The 26,415-nt window shown below is 37.6% G+C and overlaps 1 protein-coding gene across 1 annotated transcript in view; it reads right to left on the bottom strand.

Moving 5' to 3' along the window:
• The window catches only part of dmxl2 (Dmx-like 2), an 85,768-nt gene that overhangs the window by 50,152 nt on the left and 9,201 nt on the right, over window positions 1-26,415 (bottom strand). Inside the window, exons 2-6 of the mRNA XM_016276662.1 lie at window positions 10,586-10,711; window positions 9,739-9,810; window positions 9,480-9,558; window positions 8,891-9,038; window positions 7,933-7,999 (exon numbers count right to left, since the gene is read on the bottom strand). Of these exons, the coding sequence (XP_016132148.1) occupies window positions 7,933-7,999; window positions 8,891-9,038; window positions 9,480-9,558; window positions 9,739-9,810; window positions 10,586-10,711 (492 nt within the window). The remainder of the gene's footprint in view (window positions 1-7,932; window positions 8,000-8,890; window positions 9,039-9,479; window positions 9,559-9,738; window positions 9,811-10,585; window positions 10,712-26,415) is intronic.

The raw sequence follows: 26,415 nt of genomic DNA, 5'->3' as shown, positions 1-26,415 counted from the left end.
CGCTCCTGCTCAATACCGAGACAGCAGAAAGCATTTGATTTCTTTATTTTATAAAAGCACAATGTTTTGTTAATATTGCGAGTGCACAAAAATAAAAGTAGACCCTTTACAGTTTAGAATGATGTATTACTCTTACCTTAATGAGCAAAATTGACAGCGTATTTTAAGCTGTTTCCACTGTTAGAATAAAATGCAAGTGATCGCGCTGGCGCCTCCATGTCCTGCAAAGTCAGGGCTCGACGCTTACTTTTCTTTTTAGGAGCACTTGTGCTCCTAACTTAAAAAATGTAGGAGCACGTTCAAAATTTTAGGAGCACCTTCTAATCAATAATCCAAAATGTTATCAAAAAGTAGCCTTCCCATTACGAGGTAATATTTGACTCCTCTAACTTTATTAAAAGTATGTCATCTTTTGTCAAATTCTTAAAAAATATATATATTTTATAAGCTTTTTTAACATTTTTAATTAAAACGACAGAATAAGAGTAGAATAAGAAACATAAGTTAAAAATCTAATAAAATCAGTATTAACAAAATTAATTTGTAGAGGTGGCACAGAAGAACACAAAAGTGGCTTGATGTACTTTCAGACATTTAATGAGGTTCAGAAGTGGAATGAGTGCAATTAAATCCATAAATCCATGATGATATTAATGTTTTAAATATAAAATTTTGAATATAGAAATATTAAATGATTTAAATAACTGAAAAGATACTTTAAAAATGAAACAAACTGCCAGCAGGTGGCAGTAAGTCACTGATTTTTATTACTGAATCATTCACTCAATTGATTCATTCGAACGGCTGATTCATTCAGGAATGAATCAAGTGACTGTCTTTATGAATGGGTAATTATGAATCACTGACTCACTAGATTCGTTTAAAAAACCCCGTTCATTCATAAACGAAACACCGCTGTGTTTGAATGGAGATGCGCAGCGGCTCTGCTGTGTCTTTGTTTTAAACTATTTTCGACGACGAAATAGAGCAAACTCAGACAATAGTGTTATAGTATGTATGTAAGTCAATGTAAGTCACTTAATATTAGCTTCTTGTTTATTGAATTGTATTGTATTAAATCCGTTATCACATTTACAAACTCCCTTAAAAATCATTAAAAGTGGTCACTCATCTTAGTTCATCACGAGCTCACATTTATAATCAACGAATCTCTTATTTACACCCTGTCTACACTTTGCTTATGAAAGGATTCGTGAGATATGTCTGTGATACATTACTCAACGCTGCAAAAACACATAGAAAACTTTGAAGCTCCCCTGAGCGCAATCACAAGTATGATGATCGGTCAGTCGCACTGGTGCTCCTAAAAAAAATTTCATAGTCGCACACAGTAGTTTTCAGTCGCAAATGCGACTGAAATGGTCGCACTGTCGAGCCCTTAAAGTTCGCTTTTGCTTCCACTCTCCGCACAAACGATTGGAAATGCATCTAACAGCGCACATTTATAGGTTAAACATTTAAACTAACATTGTGATATGCTTGAACTGTTTTATATATATAGATTTTATTTTAGGCAATTCATGATGATTTGAGAAGGCTAAATTGATCAAACATAGGCTATGATCAACTCACTGCATGCTACTGGCCGCTTGGTCATTACTTTAAAAAAAAAAAAAAAACTTAAATTTAACGAACAAAAACTGCTCCAAACGTTTTTCTAAATTAACTTTATAAATAAACAAAATGAAATATAATCACTTTTCCATTACATACAAAATGGAACTATATTAATAGCTGAAACAGTAGTATAAGCTGTTTTGGGAGAAGGGGAAAAAAGACGGGCTAGGGCAGGGGTAGGCAAGTTCGGTCCTAGAGAGCCGCAGTCCTGCAGAGTTCAGCTCCAAACCTAATCAAACACACCTGAACAAGCTAATCAATGTCTTCAGGATTACTAAGGCTATAGGCAGGTGAGTTTTTTTTTCAGGGTTGGAGCTGAACTCTGCAGGACTGCGGCTCTCTAGGGCCGAACTTGCCTACCCCCTGGGCTAGGGCCTATATTTGAGGCCTGCAGAGCTCTAATCCACTTCATCCAACGCTGTTTTGTTCTCTGTTGTTTTCATCTGTGAGCATGGTCTTGATATATGTATTTTTACAATTTTGTTGAGTTAAAAACGTGTGACACATTCGTTCTGCTCTCACGGATCTTTTTTTTTTTTTAACACACTTAGGACAGAATGTGCCAACATAACATCCAACCTATTAAATTGGACAAAAGTGTGTGGCGAAGCCCAGCTCGCCGTCGCACAAATGTCTTGAATTGAAATGCCATTAAACCACGCCCACGAGGAGGCTAACCCTCGGGTACTATGAGCCATCAGTCCCTCTGGAGGACTGAGACCCATGCTATTATAACTCAATATAATAACTTCCACCACCCAGTGGGACAGGCACTGACGAGAAATAGGTTTACCCTTATGAGAATCAGCCCATGAAACAAATAACTGATTACTCCTCCTTAATCCCTTCATCTTGTCCACATAATGACGCAACGCACGGACAGGGCAGAAACAATGAAGCCGCTCTTCTTCCGATGAGGAAAAAGGTGGCGAATGAAAATCTAGTAAATCCCACCTGTCTACAGGCGAAAGCAGATTTGCTCACTTTAGGCACAAATGCTGGTTTCGTCTTGAGAGTTACTCACGAGAAATCCATAGCAAACAGCATACATGAGTTATGAATCAACAAAGCATGAAGTTCACTAACTTGTTTTGCGGTCAAAAGAGCCAATAACAAAGCAACCTTTAGCGAAAGGAGTCTTAAATCAATATTGTCAACAGGATCAAAAGGAGACAGAGTGCGTTAAGGACCACCGATAGCTCCCACGGCGGAATCAGCGGCTTTAAAACCCTGTTCAGAACTTCTGATGACACGCACCTCTCATAAACCTTCACACAAGTGGGTGCTGACCTATTGTATTTCTGTCAATCCCCACATGGCATGCAGAAATTGCCGCAAGATAAACTTTAACAGTAGAGAAGGCTCTGCCCTTATCTAAAAGTTCTTGCAGAAAACATAACACCTCTGCCACTGAACAGTAAAAAGGAACAATTTGCCTTTGCTCGCACCAAAGCTCAAACACATTCCATTTGCCATCATATGCAGAGCGCGTCGAAGCCGCTCTCGCATTTTGAATCACCCTCGGAGGCAAACCCGTAACACTTCATGAGTATTTTCGTGCGAGGTGAAGAGATCTACGGCAGCTCGGCAGAACCTCTCCCACAACTGGTTCACTACCTGAGGGGGGAGAGTCCATTCCCCATACAGAGGATTCTCCCTGGACAGGAGATCTGCCCTCGCATTCATTATTCCCGGGACATGAGTCGCCCGTAATAAATGAAAATGCTTCATGCCCTAGACCATGAGTTTTCGTGTTAGCCTGTGAAGCTGAGGAGAACGTGTTCCCCACTGGTGATTTATATAAGCCACCACCGTTGTGTTGTCCGATCTGACCAAAACGTGGTGATTCCATAGGAACTGCACTAAATATTTCAATGCTAGAAACACTGTTAACAGTTCCAGGAAGTTTATATGTGCGTTCTGTAGCAAGACGGGCCATTTTCCTTTCGCTATTCTGCCCTCGCACACTGGACCCCAACCTGTGAGTGGCGCATCTGTCGTTACTTTTCTCAGAGAAATCGATCCCAGCGGAGTCCCTGATTCGAGAAAAGCGCGATCTCTCCAGCAGCAGAGAGCTCGCAAGCAATGTGATGACACTATCACTTTGCGGTGGCGCTTTGGACATAAGCGCTGTGCTGCTACCCAGCACTGAAACTCTCTCATTCGCAACAGCCCCAATGGGAGCAGTCGGCTTCCTGGGAAGGCAAGTTTCAAAAGCTTCCCCATCCTTCTTGTGTAAGTCGCACTGCTGACGCATATTTGTCACTGCAGCCCCGAAAAGGGCTTTTGGCTCAACTGGGGCAACAAGGAACTCCGCCTTCTCCCTCTCTGATAAGCCTGTCAGGCCCAACCACAGGGCTCTTTCACCCACCAAGGCCAGGCCCATGCTGCGGCCGCTGCTCTGGACTGCTCCTCTCAATGAGTGCAGGTTGAGATCTGCAATGATGCAGATCTCTTCCCACAATGCAGAGTTGGGTGACCCAGCATCAATCTGCCTCCCCATCTCCTCAGCCTGGTATGCCGTGAGCAGTGAGGTGGCATTTAGGGCTCTGACAGCCAAGGCAGAGGACCGATACATTTTTTGAAAAAGAGAAGCAGACAACCTCTCTGTCCGTCCCGGCAGTGAAGGGGGGGTTGGACATCCCCAACTCCTCCATATTGTGGACATCCAGCCTAGAGAATCCTTAAACAGGAACCCTATGTGAAAAGTGTTTGTCCCAGAAGCGCCGCATCTCTGTGACACATGCTGGGACGGCATGCTGATATACGACTGGGGAAGTGCGCGACAGCAGCCTCTTCCCATCATATAAATTCCTCTCTGTGCCCTGGCCCTCTTGCTGAGATGGCCAGTTGGAGTTTGACAGCTGCCCTCCTACACATTTCAATGAGGTCCAGTTCCCCTGGCATGGGGGAGAGGGACTCACCCATAGCACTGCCAGGCCTGGAAGAAAGATTAGGAGGGAGGATAACATCCTCTTCATCTTCCTCCAAATCTTCCTCTAAAAGCTTCCCCATCCTTCTTGCGCAGAGGGTGAGAGTCTTTCAGTGAAATCATAGACCCGTAAGCACACAGGCGATCACAGCGCTTGCGGTCTACGTAGAATTGACGCGCTGTTAGATTTTAGGAGAGGTGCACATCAGGCTATGGCGTATGAGTGTGCGTCTATGCGTAAGCTACGGCGTAGGTCCGACGCAGAAGTATAAATCAGCCTTAAGGCTAAAGGCAGGTGAATTTTTTTCCAGGGTTGGAGCTGAACTCTGCAGGACTGCGGCTCTCTAGGATCGAACTTGCCTACCCCAGACCTAGAGGAATGCAGCTGCTCAAAACGTCAATATTTTTTGAAAATATTTCATGAGCATTTTAAACCGTGTACATGTGCAAATCTGCAAAAAATATATAAAGAAAATAAATTTTAAAAAATAGGAATTTCTATTTGCTTTTAAACTGTAAACGCTGTTCACTAAGCTGTTTTTCCAATTTTTCAAGTTCTACATTTTCTCCTTAGCTCCATGTTGCAGTAAGTTTTGGGAGTTCATTTTTAGTCCATCTCCTATCCTGAAAAGTCTGTCTTGCAGAGACTGACAAAAATGAGCTCCTAAAATTTCCTGCCAGATTCTGGAAGATAAATTCTTCTAACAGTGGTACAACAGGATGTGGTGCTGGTCCTTCAAGAGTCACTCTCAACTTATCTGTCCATAAAGCAAATGTTATTCTTATTAAGTAGGGGTCATTTTTTAGGATTTTTTTACTCAAGCAAAGTCTCTGAGAACCTGACACCTTGTAATTCTGGAGACTCAAGGTTGCAGTTCTGGAAAATAGTGGCACTGGAGACTAAAAGGTTCCTGATGGTTTCACACTTAATTCTTCGCATTAATTATTAATTATTTTGCAGTTAACATGCTCTTTTCTTCTCCACCTTTTTTTTCTGACCCGCTGACCCACTGAGCATTTTGCTGACCAATGGCCATGCCTTAACTTTGAAATTTCTGTATTGCATTAGTTTTTAATATTTCTCATGGGGATTTAATCATTTTTGACTTCTCAGTCGGAGTTAAATCTATTTTTTGGCTCATTTCATCCATAAAAGGAAACCTGGCTAATAATTCTGCACACCTTAATAAGGAGTTTTTTTATTCCCAGCCTTCATGTACAATTATATATCACTTCTAAATGACTAAATACAAAAATAATAGTAGTTATTAAGATTGATGTGGTTTGGAATTGGTAAAATGTGCTTGGAAAAAAATATGATCAGAATATCAACGTGCCTAATAATTATGCACACACTGTAAGATGTGCTCCCTTTACACAGAGTGCGCATGATCGCGAAATCGAAAGTGAAAGTGAACAGGGAGCACTCACTCAAATGCAATTTCAAAAGCCCGCATATTGATAGCTGCTCCCTGATGTGCGAAAATAATATACAATATTAGAATGTTTGCAGGAGTGGGACACACGTTTCGGGAGTGGGCGGTAATGGTCAGAAATTCAGCGGGAGCGGGCTTAAGAAAACTATCCCCAAGGCTCTAGGCTGCACATCAACAACACACGCTAAGTTTTTTTTTGCGCTACCCCATCTCCACCCCCAATCATTAGTGCCGTTTCGTTCTGTCTTTGACAGAACATATAGGAAAATTTTTGAAGTAGCGCCATAAACAGGGTTTAAAGCTTTTGACTGAAAATTTCATTAATTTTCATTAATTTAATTAGGAGCGCTTGACCTCCTAATTAAAAAAAATGAGGAGCACCTTCTGATCAATAATGAAATATTCTGATAAAAAATTTGCCTTCCTAATACGAGGTGACATTTGACTCGAGGAAATACTTCAACTTCGCGCTGTCGATCGAAGCGGAGTCCAGCCCGAGGTCGTCACATGTGGTTGCCGCAGGCATCACAATATGGTAAGGGGCGTAACATTTCCATCACACGCTTGAGGAATTCGGCCAATCACAATGAACTGGATAGCTGGCCAATCAGAGCACACCTCGCTTTTTCAGACCGATGAGCTTTGTAAAAATCGACGCGTTTCAGAAAGGCGGGGCATACAGGAGAAACAATAACGTACAGTATGTGGAAAATAATGTGGTTTTTTTCTTAAACCGCATAAACACATTTCATTACACCAAATACACAAAATAATGTTATTTTTAGCAGCATCATATGACCCCTTTAAATAACTGAAATTATATGCTAAAAATGAAACTAAATCCACCAGCAGATGGCGACAAGTCACTGATTTTATTCGTTCGAACGGCTGATTCATTCAAGAATGAAGCAAGTGACTGTCTTTATGAATGGGTAATGATGAATCACTGACTCACTAGATTCATTCAAAAACACACTTTCATTGAATGAATGAAACTCAGTTGTATTTGCTTTTAGAGATGTGAAGTGGCTGAGCCGTTACTATATTTGGAAGAGCAAAATCAGGCAGTACTTGTTTACTGAACTGTTGTATTGAATCAATATCACATTGGCAAACTCCCTTAACAATATTTAAAAGCTGTCACTCTCCTTATCTCAATCTGTGGGCGCACAGAAAATGAGAGCGTGCGAGTGAGTTCTCAAGACACAAAAGCACATGCAAATGATACGTTCCGTCATCTGTCATCGCGCTGTAAGTGCGGAACCTGCGGAAATGAGTACAATTGTTATTAATAGCCGCAATCCTGCGCTGAAATTCAAGTCCTGCTCTGTGTTCTCTGCTAATAACCCAACTGTGAATGATGCGAGCGGCGTCACTATGTTGTCACTGAGAAGCTGCAGCCGTGGCCGGGAATGATTTTTGGTGTGCCGGCAGAACAACAACAACAACAATGCGCTACATGTTTCTTTTCCCCTAATTTTTTTTCCCAACTGACGGAAATCCGTTGTAGCGACGGAAAACTTTAATCCCTGCATAAACAAAATTTATTTCAAATTTAATTCAAGCACTTTCAAGGACCTATGTTTGTTTTCAAGTACTTTCCAGGCCTTGAATCCATATGTCTGAAATTCAAGTACTTTCAAGAAGCGTGGGAACCCTGTACTCATATTCATTAGATTCCCAAATACAAAACGGCATCTACGTTCATACGGGAACCAGACAATTTCTTATTTTACACAGCACAATGATAAAGGTTTCTGTACGGGATAGGACTAGTGTGTAGTACTTATAATTAGCATTACTTATACGTATAGACTTCTATATACACTTATATAATATTACTTATATATTGCTTATATTACATGCTGAGTGTGTGTGTTTGTGTGTGTGTGTGTGTGTGTGTGTGTGTGTGGGGGGGGGGGTTACCTTTCCAGCTGTGGCGAAATATTCTCCATCTGGAGACCACTGAGTAATATGAACAGCAGCAGCAGTCCTGACATAAAACACACATGTAGCAGAGCAATTTACACCCACACAAACACGGGTAAAAACTCTGTGCACATAGTGAAGTATATTTCATAAAGGGCCCTCATAAAGGCTGTTCTGAAGACCCACATTTCACCTGCATAAAATGCTTTCACGTTTTCACGTAACAAGTTCTAATTTTACTATTTTTAAATTAATTTTAATTATTAATCATTACCACGTCAGTCAAAATTTTAGAATTTGATGTTTTCTGTTTGTTTTCATTTTCTACCCTCGCTAACTATAACCATGCATTTATAAAAAAAATTAAATTCCAAGATAACAGCAGCCAGATAATGAACACTAAAATCCATCCAGCTTTAAAAGACACTGCAATTAAGCTGACTGTCCCATAGGATGCTATTAATGTAGGATGCACTTCATAATTGAAGTGACGTGTGGCCAATTATGGTGACCCATACTCGTAATTTGTGCTCTGCATTTAACCCATCCAAGTGCACACTGCATACACACAGTAGTGAACACACACACACACACTGTGAACACACACCCGGAGCAGTGGGCAGCCAATTATAATATTTTAAAATGTTTTATTTTGATTGCTAATATTTTGTCGATTTATTTAATTATTCGATTTTCAGCAATTTTTACACCCTTTCAAATACCAATTTCAAACACCCTCGCAAACTCCAGCTTGAGAAAACCCTGGGCAATATTACACCTACATATTACCTAAAAATCTTATTTAAGAAAAGTAAAAGCCTTCTTTTTCCATTATACGACCCATTTAAATAATTTAATTCATCAAATGTGCTTTAACGTTCAGTAAATCAGACAAGCGACATTAAAGATTTAGTATGCAGACAGAAGTGTGGTTAAGATCTTAAGCTGCACTCACTTGCACTGCCAGACACATTTCCAGTCGTTGAGCATCAGCTCATGAGCTCTATCATCATTCAGCTGACTGTCCTCTTCCTCTATCAGCGTGTCACTGGTTGGAGGAGCCCACAGCTGCAAACGCTCAGTCGCCGCCAAGATACGATTGCCTACATGACAAACAGATGTAATTAATATTACACACATATACATTTAACGTTACCATATACACAACAAAAGTTTGGGTGCACTTGTCTTGTTTTATATTATTATTATCATTATTACTATAAATATTTCCCTCATTTTATAATAATAGGGAAGTTATCAGAATTACAAAACAATATAAATGGAAGTTTGGGGATTATTATTATTATGCAGTAACCAGTCTAAGCAACCTACACAACCTACCACTATCACTTACCATTTATCAAATCTCAAGTTTCACGTTTTATTCTGCTTATTCAAACATAAATAATACAGAGTTTGCACTTAAGTCAGAGAAATATCTCCTAAATGTATTATTTAATCAGAAGACTCAAACAGAGTTGAAAAAAAGGGAACTACTGAAAACATTTAGTTAATTCACAGACAAAGTGTATATTCAAACAAACCTTGCGGGTCCCAGGCCAGATTGTAGGTTATAGCATTGAGAAAGAACTGACCAGTCTTCTGCCACTGGTAATTCAGTTGCTTTAAAAAAAAAATTACAAAAAAAATTATATTATATTATATATATATATATATAACACTAAATAATTAAATTACATTAATGATAAATAATTTGTAACAATAATTAATAAAGACTTTTTGGTAAAGCATAAATATTCACTCTCTGAAAGAAGATCCACTGTCCTCCAGTGCAAAACTCACCTTGTGACGTTTGTTTGGGTTGGAAGCTATTGGTTCAAAAATACAAACGGTATTTCCATAGGATGCAGCAATCTAAAAAAAAAGACACAATTATTTATAATTACCATAATAATAAAATAGCAGTTCCACCATCAGCAAAGAGAAACTGTGAACACAAAACCACGTCAAAAACCCAGTCAGTGCAAATAACTGGATATATGTTCATCTATTCATGTTCGTACTCTGTCAGGAGTGAGTTGTGGCATATCAGATCCACAAGCACAATGTCTGCTCATCAGTGACTGATGCCCGTGTCTAGAATGTGGCTGAAACGCATATATTTAATGTTTTGCTACATTTCTCTCTTCTGTCCCAGCCTACAAATCAATTTTCAAGCTGATTCCCCAAAACATGTGGTGCTCTCCAAACATTGCTCTTTTAGATTAAGCACTCCAACCAGCCTGAGCAGGACTTTATTTTTGTCCATCCAAGAACAGATGGCCAAAGTGCAACTCCCTTGGGTTAAGCTAATGATGCTGCACCTAAATGAGAACAATTGGTATATCTGTACAACACTGCAAAATTTACATGAATACTTACACACACACAAAAAAAGCAAAACATAAAATGTTCAATACCAATTTACATGTTTGTTAATTGGCCAGCTAATAATTTCAATTTGGCCAAATCAAAAGCTGATATTTTGGTTTAGGAAAGTCTGTTCTAGTCAATAACTGCCCACTGCTAATGTTACTGTTTCACTAGGATGGATTACTTTTGTTATAGTATTACACATTTGTTCAGTGTTTTGTATTAAAGGTCTGCTATAAGCATTAATGTAAACGTAAGAAGTGTAGTATGGTCTTACCCGGCCAAGCTGCTGAGAGCACTCCACACAGCCCACCTGGATGTTTCCATTCTGAGCTCCAGGAATAATTTGAACACACTCAAAATCACTTGCAAGGATCACGATATCACAGCCTGAGCCATACGCCTAAAGAAACAGAAATCACTCAGTTAAACTCTGCCAACTAATATAACACATTACAATACAGATTTCAAAAAGCCAAGCAAACACAATGGTCCACTTCTTCAACAAGAATTTCAACATTTATCAGTCATTCAAATTATGCTTCTACATGCATGCAATTAAATATATGCATCTCCATAATTTACACATTTATTCTGTGAATTATTGTAAGACTGTACCAACAATTTAAGATAGATATATGACTATAAACAATGATATAATCATACATAGGCTTATGCATGAACAGTACTGATTATCTGTAATAAACAAAGGTAGACAGACGTACTTTTTCCACCGAGATCTATAAGGTTCATATTTAAATTCATAATTTTATTCAGTAAAGGTTTATTAAATTGATGAAAGTTTTGGGATAGTTTCACATTAATACTTTTTTTTTTTATTCATCAAAGAATCCTGGAAAAAAGGGTGATAGATTCAACAAAAATATTAAACTGTTTTGAACACTGATAATATAAAGATGTTTCTTTCTTTCTTCAGCAAATAAACATGAATCATAAAATGATTTCTCAAGTATCATTGAAGACTGGAGTTCTGACTGCTTTGCGATCACAGGAAAAAATTACATTTAAAAAAATATATATTCAAATAGAAAACAGTTTCTTTGAATTGTAATACTATATTACGATTACTGTTACTCATCTTACTATTACTAAATTTTAGGGATGCACCGATGTATCGGCCGCCGATATTTATCGGCCGATTTTTGATTATTTTAAAGCCATCGGCATATCAGAAATAGCATGAAAAGGGCCAATACCGATGGTTAATTAACTGCATGGAGACAATGAGTAGCATGTCTGTTGTATAATACAACGGTTTTTCTCTGGGCAAAATAATTAAATACTTGCCAAAACAAAATAAAATCTGTACAAAATATCGTTTGTCAGACGCCATAGTACGGCCTATGCAAACGTGATGCTGATGCATCCAACATGCAAAATGCCCGCTCTCAGCTGTAAATTCATCATAGGTAAGTCGCAAAAGCTTTACAGTTTTGAATGATGTTTTGCTTCTATCTGCATGACAAACCAGCGTTGGTATGACCATACATTTCGGAGTAACAGTTGGGAAAACAATGCAGTGATCGTGTCGGTGCCTCACACGCACACACAACAATTTTTTTGCTAATTTGACATCGCAGCCTGTTCATTATTAAAATAAAATACAGTTAAAGAAACAGAAAAAGTTACACTGCTCAATTTAAATAGTCCGTAGTACAGTCTGTGCTGTTGTGACCAGCGTGCGCATCAGTGCTGATATAGACTATATGTGAAGCATGATGTTTTACGTTGATAATGCGAGTAAAGAACAAAGCCTATAGTTTACATAATAAATATTTGTTTAGCATCCAGATAATTTGCGAATATGGAAACATTTGGATTTGTGCAGAATGAGAGAGGTATGCTTCAGTTTAGTTTTTAAATTAATTTGTTTTGGCTTGACGCTTCTATTTAGCCTAAATACAGCTTTAGAGGATTTGTTGTGGAGAGAAGGGAAGTAAAATAGCCTAATTGTGTTTGTAATTTTGCTTTTATTTACCAGTATTGTAAATAAACCAGTATATGATGAAAATTACAGGCCTCTCTTATCTTTTTAAGTGGGAGAACTTGCACAATTGGTGGCTGACTAAATACTTTTTTGCCCCACTGTATCTTAAAAAATACTTTAATGTTTGACAGTTGACAATAATGACAGTTGACAGTAATGCGTTGACGTTTTTTTTTTATTAATTTTTTTTAATACATTTGGTCCTCGGTAAATCTAGAAAAGATGATGCTGTTTTGGCTATGACTTAGCAAGATCAAGACTCTCTTCATGATTGTTTTTTTCTTTTTGAGTAAATTAAACACTGTACTTCATTATTATTATTATTATTATTGGCAAAGAAAAAGTTTAAAAAATAACGTTATTAATCGGTATTTTTTCGACTTAAACCGGTTTCATGGAGGAACAGAGGAACGCAGGAACAGAAACGTTCAAATACCGATTCTGCTCTGAGTGAATCAATCTCTTTTTTTTCTCTCGTTTTTAAGCCCTGCTTTATGCAATTGACCGATACCAGTATCGGATTCGGCCAATAGTTGTTTGTTAAAATCGGTATCGTATTGGCCAAAAAATCCTATCGTGCATCCCTACTAATTTTACTGTATTTTTTATCAAATTAATACAGCATTGGTGACCATAAAAGATCTCTTTCAAAAAAACAAAACAAAACAAAAAAACACTTAGCAACCCCAAACTTTTGAACGCCTGACTCAATTAAAAAAAATAGGGAACTGAATTTTCTCTCTTATTTTGTAGTTTTTTTATTATTATTATTAATAGGTCCCTTTCAACATTCACTGTCGAGTTTTGATGTTTCTATATTGGTTACAGTTCAACTGTAACTGCTTTGGCAATGTAGCATATTCTAGCAATGTGTGTCATAACAGAACTGAGAAAGAGTAACGATTCAGAAGGGTCATATTTACACACAGACATAACATTTACATTGATACTGTAATTATACCATCTAAACACAATGTGTTGTGACAATTCACAATGATGTGGTAACAATACAAAATTACAGAGTTAAACAACAGCAAAAAGAGTGTAATGCTCTACATAGAGTGGGGAAGTAAACATCTACACACACACACACACACACACACACACACACACAGTGTCGGACTCTAAACAGATGTGCCCATTTGATGAGCTAAATATGCTTACTGATGCATCCTGTTTTTTGCTGGGTTACATTTCTTCCTGGCACTGATCTACTGCACATGCTCAGTTCAGCATTTTTAGTCATGTTTTGAATAGCACAATACAATACTACTCATAATGGTATTTCAGAAATTTAGAAACTGGATGATCGGCTACAAGCCAGAATGTACAGGGCACAACAAAGCCAGTGTTTCCGCTACATTCATTCTGCCGTGGTGGGCCGCCACACCAAAAATCATCCCTTATAAATATAATTTTTTGTATATTACATAGAAGATTAAATACTTTTAATAAAATTTGAAAAATGCCATTACAAAGTTAAAAAGAAAATGCCTCTGTAAATCACTTTGAGTCAAATATGACCTCATATTAGGAAAGCTAATTTTTGATCAGATTTTTTTATTATTGATCAGAAGGTGCTCCTAATTTTTTTTTAATTAGGAGGACAAGCTCTCCTACAAAGAAAAGTAAGTGTAGAGCCCTGTGTAACAATATAACAGATCCATGCATGAGGTCTTAAAGAGACAGCAGCCTAAATAAATATGTTGCTGTCTGTCATTATTTTACAGTTGAATAGTGTCATTATTTTACAGTTGAATAGATAAAGTACTGTTAATTTAATTTGTATCTTATTGTTTTCTGTTTTTTGCTGGGTTACATTTCTTCCTGGCACTGATCTACTGCACATGCTCAGTTCAGCATTTTTAGTCATGTTTTGAATAGCACAATACAATACTACTCATAATGGTATTTCAGAAATTTAGAAACTGGATGATCGGCTACAAGCCAGAATGTACAGGGCACAACAAAGCCAGTGTTTCCGCTACATTCATTCTGCCGTGGTGGGCCGCCACACCAAAAATCATCCCTTATAAATATAATTTTTTGTATATTACATAGAAGATTAAATACTTTTAATAAAATTTGAAAAATGCCATTACAAAGTTAAAAAGAAAATGCCTCTGTAAATCACTTTGAGTCAAATATGACCTCATATTAGGAAAGCTAATTTTTGATCAGATTTTTTTATTATTGATCAGAAGGTGCTCCTAATTTTTTTTTAATTAGGAGGACAAGCTCTCCTACAAAGAAAAGTAAGTGTAGAGCCCTGTGTAACAATATAACAGATCCATGCATGAGGTCTTAAAGAGACAGCAGCCTAAATAAATATGTTGCTGTCTGTCATTATTTTACAGTTGAATAGTGTCATTATTTTACAGTTGAATAGATAAAGTACTGTTAATTTAATTTGTATCTTATTGTTTTTGTTTGTGCTATTGATTGTCATTCATTTATTTGTTCTTATTTTCTAATGTATTATGTACTTGTCTTTTTTGGTTAAAATAAATTAAATTCTGAGTGCACAAGATTCTGTGGGGAGGGGGCGTGGTCCATGTGGAAATAGTCCTGCCACCGCAGCTGGAAAAAATCCTAGAGGAAACACTGAAAGCACACTACCCTGATTAGTGTGACCCACAAGGCAATGCACTCAGCATTCTATGTCTAATGACAACAGCTGCTTCCCAATTCATCTGCTTATACTATTCCCTCAAAAATATATTTTGAGTGTGTAGCAGAAAATTAGGCAACCTTTGGGACATACTACTTCTTCATAACTGCATCTTTAAATGTGCTCTGTTGCTTAGTTACACGCATCCCATCACACTTTAAACTGCCCTGTTGATCATCTTGTCACATCCTTCACATTTTGTTTCATTTATCTTCCTACCGTATTGGAGAGGAATGAAGAGGCATGTTGATCTGCCACTAGTGAGTTTTTCAAGCCAAGAGCTCTCCTGATGTGATTGCATAACGAAAGTTAATGAACAAACGTATCATTATAAAAGTTCACAATATTGCTGCAGATGAAATATAACGTGGATAACATTAACTAAATATTTTTTTCAGCATGTTAAATACTGATTATTAATCATGCAAACCCCTTTGTCTCACATAACCTCCATGTTTGTAGTTCTTCAACACTTCTTATTTGTGTTTGTAGTTTGAATCGAACACACATCCAACATGCAATAGGTTGTGGACAATATTAGCCATTAGAGTGTGTATGGATTAGGGCTGCCCTTGACTAAAGATTTTTCTGGTCGACTAGTAGTTGTTCATTTTAAGCATTAGTCGACTATTAGTAGCACTTTTATTAACCCTTTAACTGTCACCCGTCCCCTCTGTGGGACGCCCAAGTTTACTTCACTATATTACAATTAAATCCGAATCTAATCATGACAAACTATATATCGTTGGAAAGGTCTAAGACTCCTAAATAGATATTTTACCAATGTTTTTGTAAAAAAAAATTATGTAGGAAATTCTACATCATAACAGGAGTTCTGACCTGTCAAAAAAGTATTCTTTATTGCCTTTTTCTCTATCACATTTTAGAAATCATCAGAAATTATATATCAATTGAAAACTTTAAATCTCAAAATTCATCCTTTGAAACCCATTTTAAAATCAAACATTGCATTACCATGAAAATGGTACATCAATATCATATTACAAAATGTTTTCGTTCATGAATTATACAAATTTAAGTTTGGATCATCTCCGCATTATGCGCCTGTATTCATGTTTCATACGGATTACATAATCTGATAATATTTGTTTTCTATTTGAATAGGTTCACATAAAGTTTCACTCTCTATAGATCTATGTTTCATGTCTGTAATTAGGCAAGCATACATGGAGTTTCGAAGTGATGCGCTCAAGTTCACAGACTGAGACGGCAGAAAGCGCATCCTGTTTGCTTTAATTATTTAACAAAAGCGCAACATTTCGTTGTTATTCTGAGTGCACACGAATAAACGTAAAGTCTTCACAGATACAAAAGATGCATTACTCTTATCTGTATGACCAAAAATGACGAAGTATTTTAAGAGCAAATGATTGCACTGGCGCCTCCATCTGTCCTGCAGTAGCCCAAGTGCGCTACTGTTCAGCTTCCACACTCCGCACAAATACGTGAACTGCGCACTTTTTTCTAGGCTAACATTAGATTGAGCTGGCATGTGAAGTTGCGACTACATACATATTTCAGATGATAAGCCATATTTGAGGTTGATGAATGTTAGGTGAGCACATGGATGTCCTGCCCGATGTACTATATTACCACACAGACCAGCCGTTAACTATTTGTCCGTCACGGACTGCATGATTTCGCCACTTCGTGTGGAATTTTTTTTTCTGCGACTAAGCGACTAATGAAATTTTGGTCGACCAAGCCTCTTCTCATCGACTATTAGGGGGCAGCCCTAGTATGGATAAATGTACTTTGAATTTTCAATAGAAATAAACCATTGAGGGACTTTTGGGATACCCATTTCAACAATTTGGGACACTAATTATATTTTTTTATATTATTTAAGACGGACAGTATGCAAATTGGGACACAGCAAATGGGTTTACATTTTAATTTGTTCAAAGGTTTAAACCACAAAAATTTAGATTATATAACTGGATGTACTCACTAACGTAACAAGGCTAGGTGACAATTAGAGATCGACCGATATATCGATTTACCTATATTTTCCCCGATATTTAAGCATTTTACCATAATCGGATATCGGTTTTGTAATATCGGATTCACCGATAAACGCGATAAAGTGTTTTGAGAAATGCGCACAGGATCGCCATTGCCGCGTATCTGAGGGGAGACGAGACAACAACAACGGCATGGTGCAGGTAGCCTACTTGATTTGCTGTAGCTAGTAAACTTTACTTAACATAACAGCCATTTATGCACAAATTAGATGCATTACATAAATGCCTGATATGTAGTTTATGCAGCTTGGCTATAAGAAATCGAGACCAACTCACGGAGTCATGTAAAATAATCCGTTAAGTCCTGTCCCAATAAAGACGTAACTTTGCCTGAATTAAATAATATGCAGCCATGAATGAGCGCATGTTGGAAATAAAAGCGCTGAATTGAATTCTCTCTCTGTTGTCTATGCTCATGGTTAGTCTCGTGAAGTCGGAGTCACGTAGATAATCCGTCAAGATCCTCTCCCAATAAAGACATAACTTTGCATGAGCTAAATAATACAGCCATGAATGAGTGCATGTTGGAAATAAAAGCATTGAATTTAATTCTCTCTCTGTTGTATATGCTCATCATTAGTCTCGTGAAGCCGCTTTCATATTGCGGTTCACTCAGCGGGTTGATGCTCAGGAAATGCTCCAGCATGGCCACCGCATGTAACTTTTAACAAGATTCACTTGTTTAAAACACCCTAAATTGTATTAACATTTACTATGTAACCATTATTTCGCTAATAAACATCTAAATAAATACAACTCTATGGAAATTAATTATTTATTATCTCCGCGAGCGATCGCAGTTTGAGTATAGTTCTATGTAACTGCATAGATAAACCTCACTGTCAGCAGGCATTTCATAATCTAGAAGGACAAAAACATTATTAATAACTCTGATATAACATTCTAGTTGAGAAATGCAATAAAATACAATGTTTTGTTTGTTATATTCCAATATTCCAGTATTATTCAGTGAATTAACATTATCCAGTGAATTATTCTTGACTCTGTAGCTATTAAAGGGGTCATATGATAACATGAACATCTGACATGTGTGCAGTGATTGTAAAAATAACATTATTTGGTGTAATGAAATGTGTTTATGCGGTTTAAGGTTAAAAAACACATTATTTTCCACATACTGTACATTATTGTATCTCCTCTATGCCCCGCCTTTCTGAACCGCGTCGATTTTTACTAAGCTCATCGGTCTGAAAAGCAAGGTGTGCTGTGATTGGCCAGCTATCCAGTGCGTTATGATTGGCCGAATACCTCAAGCGTGTGACGGAAATGTTACGCCCCTACCATGCCCTGTCAGGCCGGAGCGATGATTCAAAAACATGAAAACCCATTATAAACGAGGCATTCGTTGTATCCAGTGTCAGTATGTATATTAATGACAATATGGAACAAATATTATGTAATTTAGTGGCGGCAGGAACTGCACGCTGCCGGTATATGTACAGTCAGACAAAACAATGTGCACAGTTATCAATGACGTGTGTGCGCATACAGTCGTGGAAAATGATTGCACAGTTAAAGATGCGGCGCGTCTGTAGAGAGCGCGTCATGAGAAACGATGTGCTCCGTAATTAAAGAGGCAGGGCGGCGGTTCTGTTATTTGGTTTGTGACATCCTTTTCGGGAAACGCCGGTGCAAGGCTGCTTACAGCACTTGGTCATGCATCTCACCAGAACCGTTTTCGGAACCGAAACTTATAATTATTATACATATATTATGTACACACTTTTATTTTGGACGCGATTAATCACGATAAATCGTTGCCCAGCACTAGTTTTAATATATTGTATAAATAGTAGTAGTATCGGCTTGAAACATTCATTTTTCTAGACAACTATATTGTTTGTCTGTCATAATTTGTTACATTTCTTTAAGTTAAACAGAAATTCTGGCGGTTTAGTCAAATGTGCCATGCATGCTTGAGTATGTTTAGCTAGTAAACGTAACTGCGCAGATCATTCACTCGGAGACAAAAAATGCAGACTTCACATATTAGTAGCGGTCACAGACATTATCCCATATTGCAATTTGAATTTGGTTCACTGGACAGTTTTCAGAGATTTACATTTTTGACTTCAAAAACTTTTAAATGTCAATGATATTCCACATTATACAGTAAATTCTGTTTATATGACTGGAAGCATGCAATTCTGTCTGTGTTTTCCACTTCTCTCTCTTTGACAGCAGACACCATGTGAGGATCATATGATGCAATTTCAATTTTTCCTTTCTCTTTGGAGTGTTACAAGCTCTTGGTGCATAAAGAAGATCTGTAAAGTTGCAAAGACTAAAGTCTCAAATCCAAAGAGATATACTTTATAAAAGTTAAGAGTCAACCACGCCTACCTAAAATGGCTCATTCTAACACGCCCCCACATATCTAGATCACTATGTGGGAAGATTTACATAACGCCACCCAAATGTTCACGCAAAGAAAGACGACGTAACTTTTATTCTCGCTGTAGTATTGTTGTTGCCGCCGCCGCCATGTCGAAGGCATGGTGAAGGCACTGTGTGATTCGTTGTGAAAGCGAAACTACTTTGTTTGGTCTTCCAAAAGAGAGCGGTATCTGCTTCATCATGCCTGGAGCTGATCCGTGCTGGTTGCTGAGGAAATACTACAACTTTGCGCTGTGGATCGCCGGATCGGCTTTCACCGTGGACGAAGCGGAGTCCAGCCCGGGGTCGTCACATGTGGTTGCCGCAAGCCCGCCAGACGCTCCTTCGTCGAATCTGCTGCCTCTGCTTACTCTAGCCCTCCGGCCGTTCCTCACTTTAGCCCCCAGGCTCTGCTCACTCTAGGCCACCGTGTGTGACGCTGTGTTTCGTTGTGAAAGTGAGCAGCATCATATGGCCCCTTTAAGTAAATACAATTCCTTAATTTACCTTTGTAAAGAAATCTCATTGCTCTCTGCTGTCTTTACCGACGACATCTAAAGGGAGGGGTGAGCGGGGGACTGAGCCGTTGGTTGCAATTCACAATCTCACCGTTAGATGCCGCTAAAATTTACACACTGCACCTTTAATTGTACTTAAATACAACTCTATTCTATCAAACTCAGCTAAATTTGAATCAGTTAGGTTGAACCCAAATAGCCTGCATGAACTCCATTAGGCTAAACTAAACTGAATGAAACTTGAGAAAACACTTATAACAAATATGTTTACCTGTATTAGGGATGCACGATATATCGGCCACCATATCGGTATCGGCCGATAAATGCTAATTTTTTCTGTTATCGGTATCGGCCTGCTAAGAAAATTTGGCCGATATCTTAAAGCCGATAAATAATGCATTATTTCCTTCAGAGACACTTCAGATGCGCGCTGTTCGTTTGCAGCCTTTTGTGCAATTGTATGTTGTAATATTGTGTTTATTTGATGTATATCTGATTTATCTCATATAGAATGCGTTTGGTTAAGTTAAAAGAGCGCTTCAGTTTACCGGTGATCGTCTTTAGCTCAGCGCACGCAGCTCAAACAGCAGAAGAAAAAAAAACGTTGTGCATTCTTTGGGTTTAGTTGCTGTGTTTCAGCGCGTTATAAAACATTAATTTAATTTATCCTAATTAAAATGAAAATTAAACCCTTTAATTTTTTTGGCAAACAAAGTGCTGCACAACAGAGGATTACTGTTAAAATTAAAAAGAAAACAGACGTGATTATTCCTTTAAAAATAAAGATTTATTAATATTTATTAGCAGTAGTAGCATTGATTTTTAAGACTGCTAAATAGTAATATATTCAGACAGTTTCTCAACGTTAAACTTACATGCTAATGAGTTTATTAGGCTGCTGTCTCTTTAACACCAAACGCACGCGGATCTAAAAATACTGTACATGTGTGTTTTCTTTCTCATCTGTTTACGTTCATTTAAGACAAAAACGGCTGTGTTTACGATGATATACTGATGTTGTTTTCTGCATATTGGTCGACAAATATGAAAGAAGTCAGTTTCGGCCCAGAACAACCTTTTCTACAGTGGAAATACACGGAACGGTTCGAGAACGGACACAAACCGGGAACCCGTACCGCGACCTCTGTTCTCTGTGCTCGCGCTTCGTGTGCGCTGCACGCAAACAGGGCGCAAGTTCTTTCAGTTCCCACATTTAAATAGTTTTTAATCACATTAAAATGCGAACGCAGGAATCGTTAAGCAGAATCGAAATGCACGCGTCTTATCGAATACCCGGTTCTTGGAAATTTGGAACCGGTTCTAAAATGGAACCGGTTTTCGATACCCAACCCTACATGCTAATGTGTAATGCTTAAGCACTACTATACTTTCAGTACAGTGTGACAGCTGAAACTTTTATTTGATATACAGTACGCCTTCCATTGCATGTGTATTAGTGTAAAATCACTTCCCATTTGTTTATATATAACCGAGACACAAATCTAAATTATTTGCAACTTTACCTGAAGTAAATCGAAATTAGCCCACAGATGCCTTACATTAACATTACACTGAAAATAATATGGAATGTTCCTTTAACCAATAGTTGTGTAAAACTTTTTCTAACATTATTTCTGATTCTCGGATGTCAAACAAGCACATTTGAGTTTTCTTTTAGCATATTTGATGTGCGATGATCAATGTGTGCATAAAAGCCTAAATTAACCCCATAAAGCCTAATGTATCATATTTGAAACACAAATTTCTAAGGTCTCTAAATTATCAACATGATCAAAATGTTTAGTAATATAATATAACTTTTAGGCTTTTTAGTATAATTGTAAAATGTCCACCTTCAGGTTATGGTAACCATGTCTTTTTTCTATAAAATCATCACTTTTTCATTAAGTAAACATAATATATTTTATATTGTTAGAAATATTTCAAGATAAACACTTGCTGCACTGAAGCAACTTAAATGATTATCCATGAAGCATATTTAGAAAAATCACATTAAAATATGAATATTAAAAATGATAAACCAGGGTTATTTTGTAAACATTCTTCATTGCATTATGTTTTGCCCCACTAGGGCTGAACGATTTTGAAAAAGAATCTAATTGCGATTTTTTTTTTTTACCAATATTGCGATTTAATATGCAATTATTTTTTTAAAGCTCTTTATGTTCTGTATTATTCAACAAAGACAAGCTATAAATCATTGTATAGTATGCCCAACACACTATTAGATAGATTAAACATAAATGTTCTTTTCTGTAGGTCAGGCCGATATGTTACGATGAAATTAGGTGATGCATAAATTGATATGAATGACATTTTTATTTAACAACTACAAATCACAGTATATTGACTGATTTGTTGAACTTCCAACCTTGTAAGCATGTAATAATTATGTTTAAATAAGCCTGGTGTAAACATTACTATGAAAGTCTGTAACAAATCACACAAACTAAAGTAGATTGCAGAAATATAAAAACAAATCTGTTGCTTTACCACACTACTTTAGGTAATTCAAAGTCACTGTAATAAACATATGTAAACATGTGCACTGCACTTTTTAAACGCTGTCTGTTAACTTTAGACCAGTGGTTCTCAATTTTTTGGTCGCGCCCCCCTTTAAACCTATAAAAAAAATCTGCCCTTCTTTCCCGAATACCCATCCCACCTCAGACTACCAAATAATTTCACTGAACATTATGAAAAATGTATACTTTTTTTATTTAAAAAAACCTACAGGGAAAAACACCTGCATCACTTGAAACATTGAAAAATAGCATAGAGAGAATAACTTATTATTATTATTCTTCTCTCGCTGTTATTTATTTATTTTTTGTGGGTTTCATGCTGTCCGCTAAGGCATAGGACACACACAGGCTTTCCTCACCAACGACATTAAACACTGTGTCTACACCGGACGCGAGTGGCAAAATACAGTAGAACCAGTATAATCAGTGTCGCTGTGTACACTAGATGCGGCGCGACATTAAACTGATGCCTCGTTCTATTTATGACGTACTGACACAAAGTTAAAATGATTTGTAACGGTCGCTTTGTCCAGTGTAGCGGCGCGACGCAACAACTGTAGCGTCTGGTATAGACTTGGTGAGTGAAGCCGAGAGCAAGATATGCCTCGTCATATTTTCTGCATTTAGCTTTTAAATGACCAGCACCTGCCTGGGTCTGTGCGACTTCATCTATGGCTTTTCTCTTCGCTTTCACAAACCGATCCATCTCCCATTCTAAGTTACGTCCTTTGGCTGTTTACCATTTTATTTCTTTTCTTTTTCTGCTGATGGCCCGTGCTCTACTTGAAACAGCGCTGGGTGTGTCATCAAAGTACTGCGAGAAGGCTTTTCTCTTCGCTTTCACAAACCGATCCATCTCCCATTCTAAGTTACGTCCTTTGGCTGTTTACCGTTTTATTTCTTTAATTTTTCTGCTGATGCCGCGCTCGACTTGAAACAGCGCTGGGTGTGTCATCAAAGTACTGCCAGAGCTATAAGAGAGCGCGGACATCTCCTTATGCTTTCTCTCGCCGTACTTTGATGTCACACACCGATCTGATCTTCAAGTCGAATACACCTCTTTACTCTCGCGTGTCACGTGACCAAGTGTAATCGCAGCCTCTGCGATTGAAAAATCACGTTATTTCATATCGCGATATTATTGCAAATGCAATTAATCGTTCAGCCCTAGCCCCCACAATAAAAACTACAGAGCTTTGATCATAAAACTAAGTATTTAAAGATCATCTTACGAAGACATATTATTGGGATATGAGTGACCTTGATAACTTGACATTTATATGCATTTTATATAGTCTGCATTACTGTTACAAAGATGTCATTGATTTACAATTTATAAGAATCTTACTTTTTGGTCATATAAATATCAGCAACTGCACCAAATTGCATAAAACTGAGGTGTTTTTGGAGGCTGAGAAATTGATGAGAGAATTTTCATTTTGGGAAACCATTGCTTGAACAGACCACTGACAACTGTAACGCTGCTCATATCCATCACTAAGCTGTTTATCTAAAGAACCCGGAAGCATGGCTGCTTGTTATGTGCCACATCATAAGTTCAGTGATAAGCATCAGCTCATGTTTACTAACAGGCATGAGCCATATTTTTGCATATAACATATTCCAAGCATCTCTGAACGTTGCAGCTATTGATGAAATCATATTCCGGTGAGGTTACAGCACCCAAATAAAACCCAAAGGCATTGAAATCCTCTGGTGCTATGATCCACCCTCCACTCCCGCTGGCTAATAATCCCAGCAGGCCCGGGATGAGGCGTCTGCAGGAGTAAAAGTATGTGTCAGCCTTGAGTATGGCGTGACCGTAACCTATTCAGACACGCTGTGCTGGGGTGTATTTTTATGCCATGTCCAATGACAACAAGCATTCCCTCACAAACACACACTACAACCCACCACTCCACGAGCCCAAAAACACCATTCCTTCCTGCACGACAGCAAGAGGTGAATGAAACGATAAACTAAATATGTTCCTTCTTTGGCAGTCTGTGGGTTTGCTGTATTGTGTGCAACTGTCACGTTGATGTGGTAAGCAGGAAGCAAAAAATTATAAGGCTTGACACCCAGAAAGTGAGACTGACAGCTCTCATAAATCCAATGCTAAGTCTTCTGAAGCTATTTAGTTGTTGAATGCTTTACTAAACTGAAATTATAATATGTAATAATAAATGATAAACATGTCTTTAAAATCTTTTAGTTTGGGAAATGTTCTTAGCAAAAACTGGCATGATGATGAATTAAATCACAATTAATTGCATATACATCACGGATCAAATGTTTGGAATAATTCAGATTATTTAATGTCTTTGAAAGAGGTCTCTTATGCTCACTATGATTGCATTTATTTGATAAACAACACAGTAAAACAGTAATATTTTGAAGTATTATTATTACAGTTATTCTTATATACACACATACAGTATATATACACACACACACACATACATATATATATATATATATGGCTGGGCGATATGGCCAAAAAAAATGATCACAATAATTATTTTCATATCAGTCGATATCAATAAATGTCAAATCTTTATTTCTTTCAAGTTTAAAGTCAGATTTTTGCTCCACAGTGAAAGTTGTAGAAACCAGACCATTCATTTTACTTAACAAAATAAATATCTAAATAGAAACATTAATTTCTGTATGTTCTAATGAGTGATATTGTTTCAAATCAAGAAACAGGTTTGGGTTGCCTGATAATATTAATAATAATAATAATAATATCACTTTTTTGTCTCTTAGAAATGCACATTTGATAGTAGCTTGAGTTAGGATGCAGAGGTAAATTGTTGTTTATTATCAAAATCAGTAACATCTGTAAAAATTGTAGCAACCTCAGTTTTATATGGTTAAATTTATTCTGACCAAGGTTATTTTTATTTTTTTTAAGCAAGCATTGGTATTCCATAGTAGCATACATTTAAATTATGATAAACACAGATAAAACCACACATATAGCACCTCAATACCATGGTAAAAACATAACTTATATGGTTTTTAGGTAGGGATGCGCGGATCCGATATTCATATCGGGTATCGGCTCCAAGAGTGCCATTTTTCTCGGATCGGGTATCGGTCAGAGAGGGCTGATCCAAATCCGAGATTTTTTATTTATTTTTCCCGATTGTGCAAATTATTCTGTGTTACATCTGAAGCCATACGATAGCTTAATGTGAGCTACATGTGAATATTTAAGTCCTTACATTAAAGTTCACACAAACTCTTTTCTCTGCTGTGGCTGTCAGTCATTCGTTCAGCCTTTAATAAAGGGGTCCTATTATGCTCTTTTACAAAGTCTTGATTTTGTTTTGGGGGTGTACTAGAACATGCTCTCATGCTTGGTGGTTCGAAAAACGCATTATTTTTCACATAATTTACATTATTACAATACGTTTCTCCCCAGCCTGGCACAAACGGCTCAATTAGCTCAGGCTTTGATGAAGGTCCACCTTCCGAAAAACAAAATGTGTTGTGATTGGTTAGCTGTCCCAGTGCATTGTGATTGGCGAACAGCTTAGACGGTGTTTCAGTACTTCCAAGCCCCCTTGCTCCGTCTTTCAACAAAAGCTTTTGGGAATCCGGCACTTCTCACTCGTGATGTGGAAGCTGTCCTCAGTAAAATGCGCAGCACACAATAGCAAATTGGGGTTATAATGCTCAGGAACAGAGTTAAAAAATAAATTGCAACCACTGTTTCCTGACATCATCCGCTTTCGGAAGCCCAAACAAAGACGTTTGGGCACGGAGGTGAAAAAAAAAACAGCGTTTTAGGCGGTCGCGCACCGGACGTGAATCGCAGGGTCGCGCCACGTCTTTAAAATTCAAAGTCATTATTTTCTATGAGTGTAGCACACCGGCAGCGCCGTTCGGCGTCTGTCCGCGGCGCCCAGCTACG

The sequence above is a fragment of the Sinocyclocheilus grahami genome, unplaced genomic scaffold (assembly GCF_001515645.1).
Source record: "Sinocyclocheilus grahami isolate Dianchi unplaced genomic scaffold, SAMN03320097.WGS_v1.1 scaffold105.1, whole genome shotgun sequence".
Lineage (NCBI taxonomy): Eukaryota > Metazoa > Chordata > Actinopteri > Cypriniformes > Cyprinidae > Sinocyclocheilus > Sinocyclocheilus grahami.
This window is presented reverse-complemented; position numbering and strand designations above follow the sequence as displayed.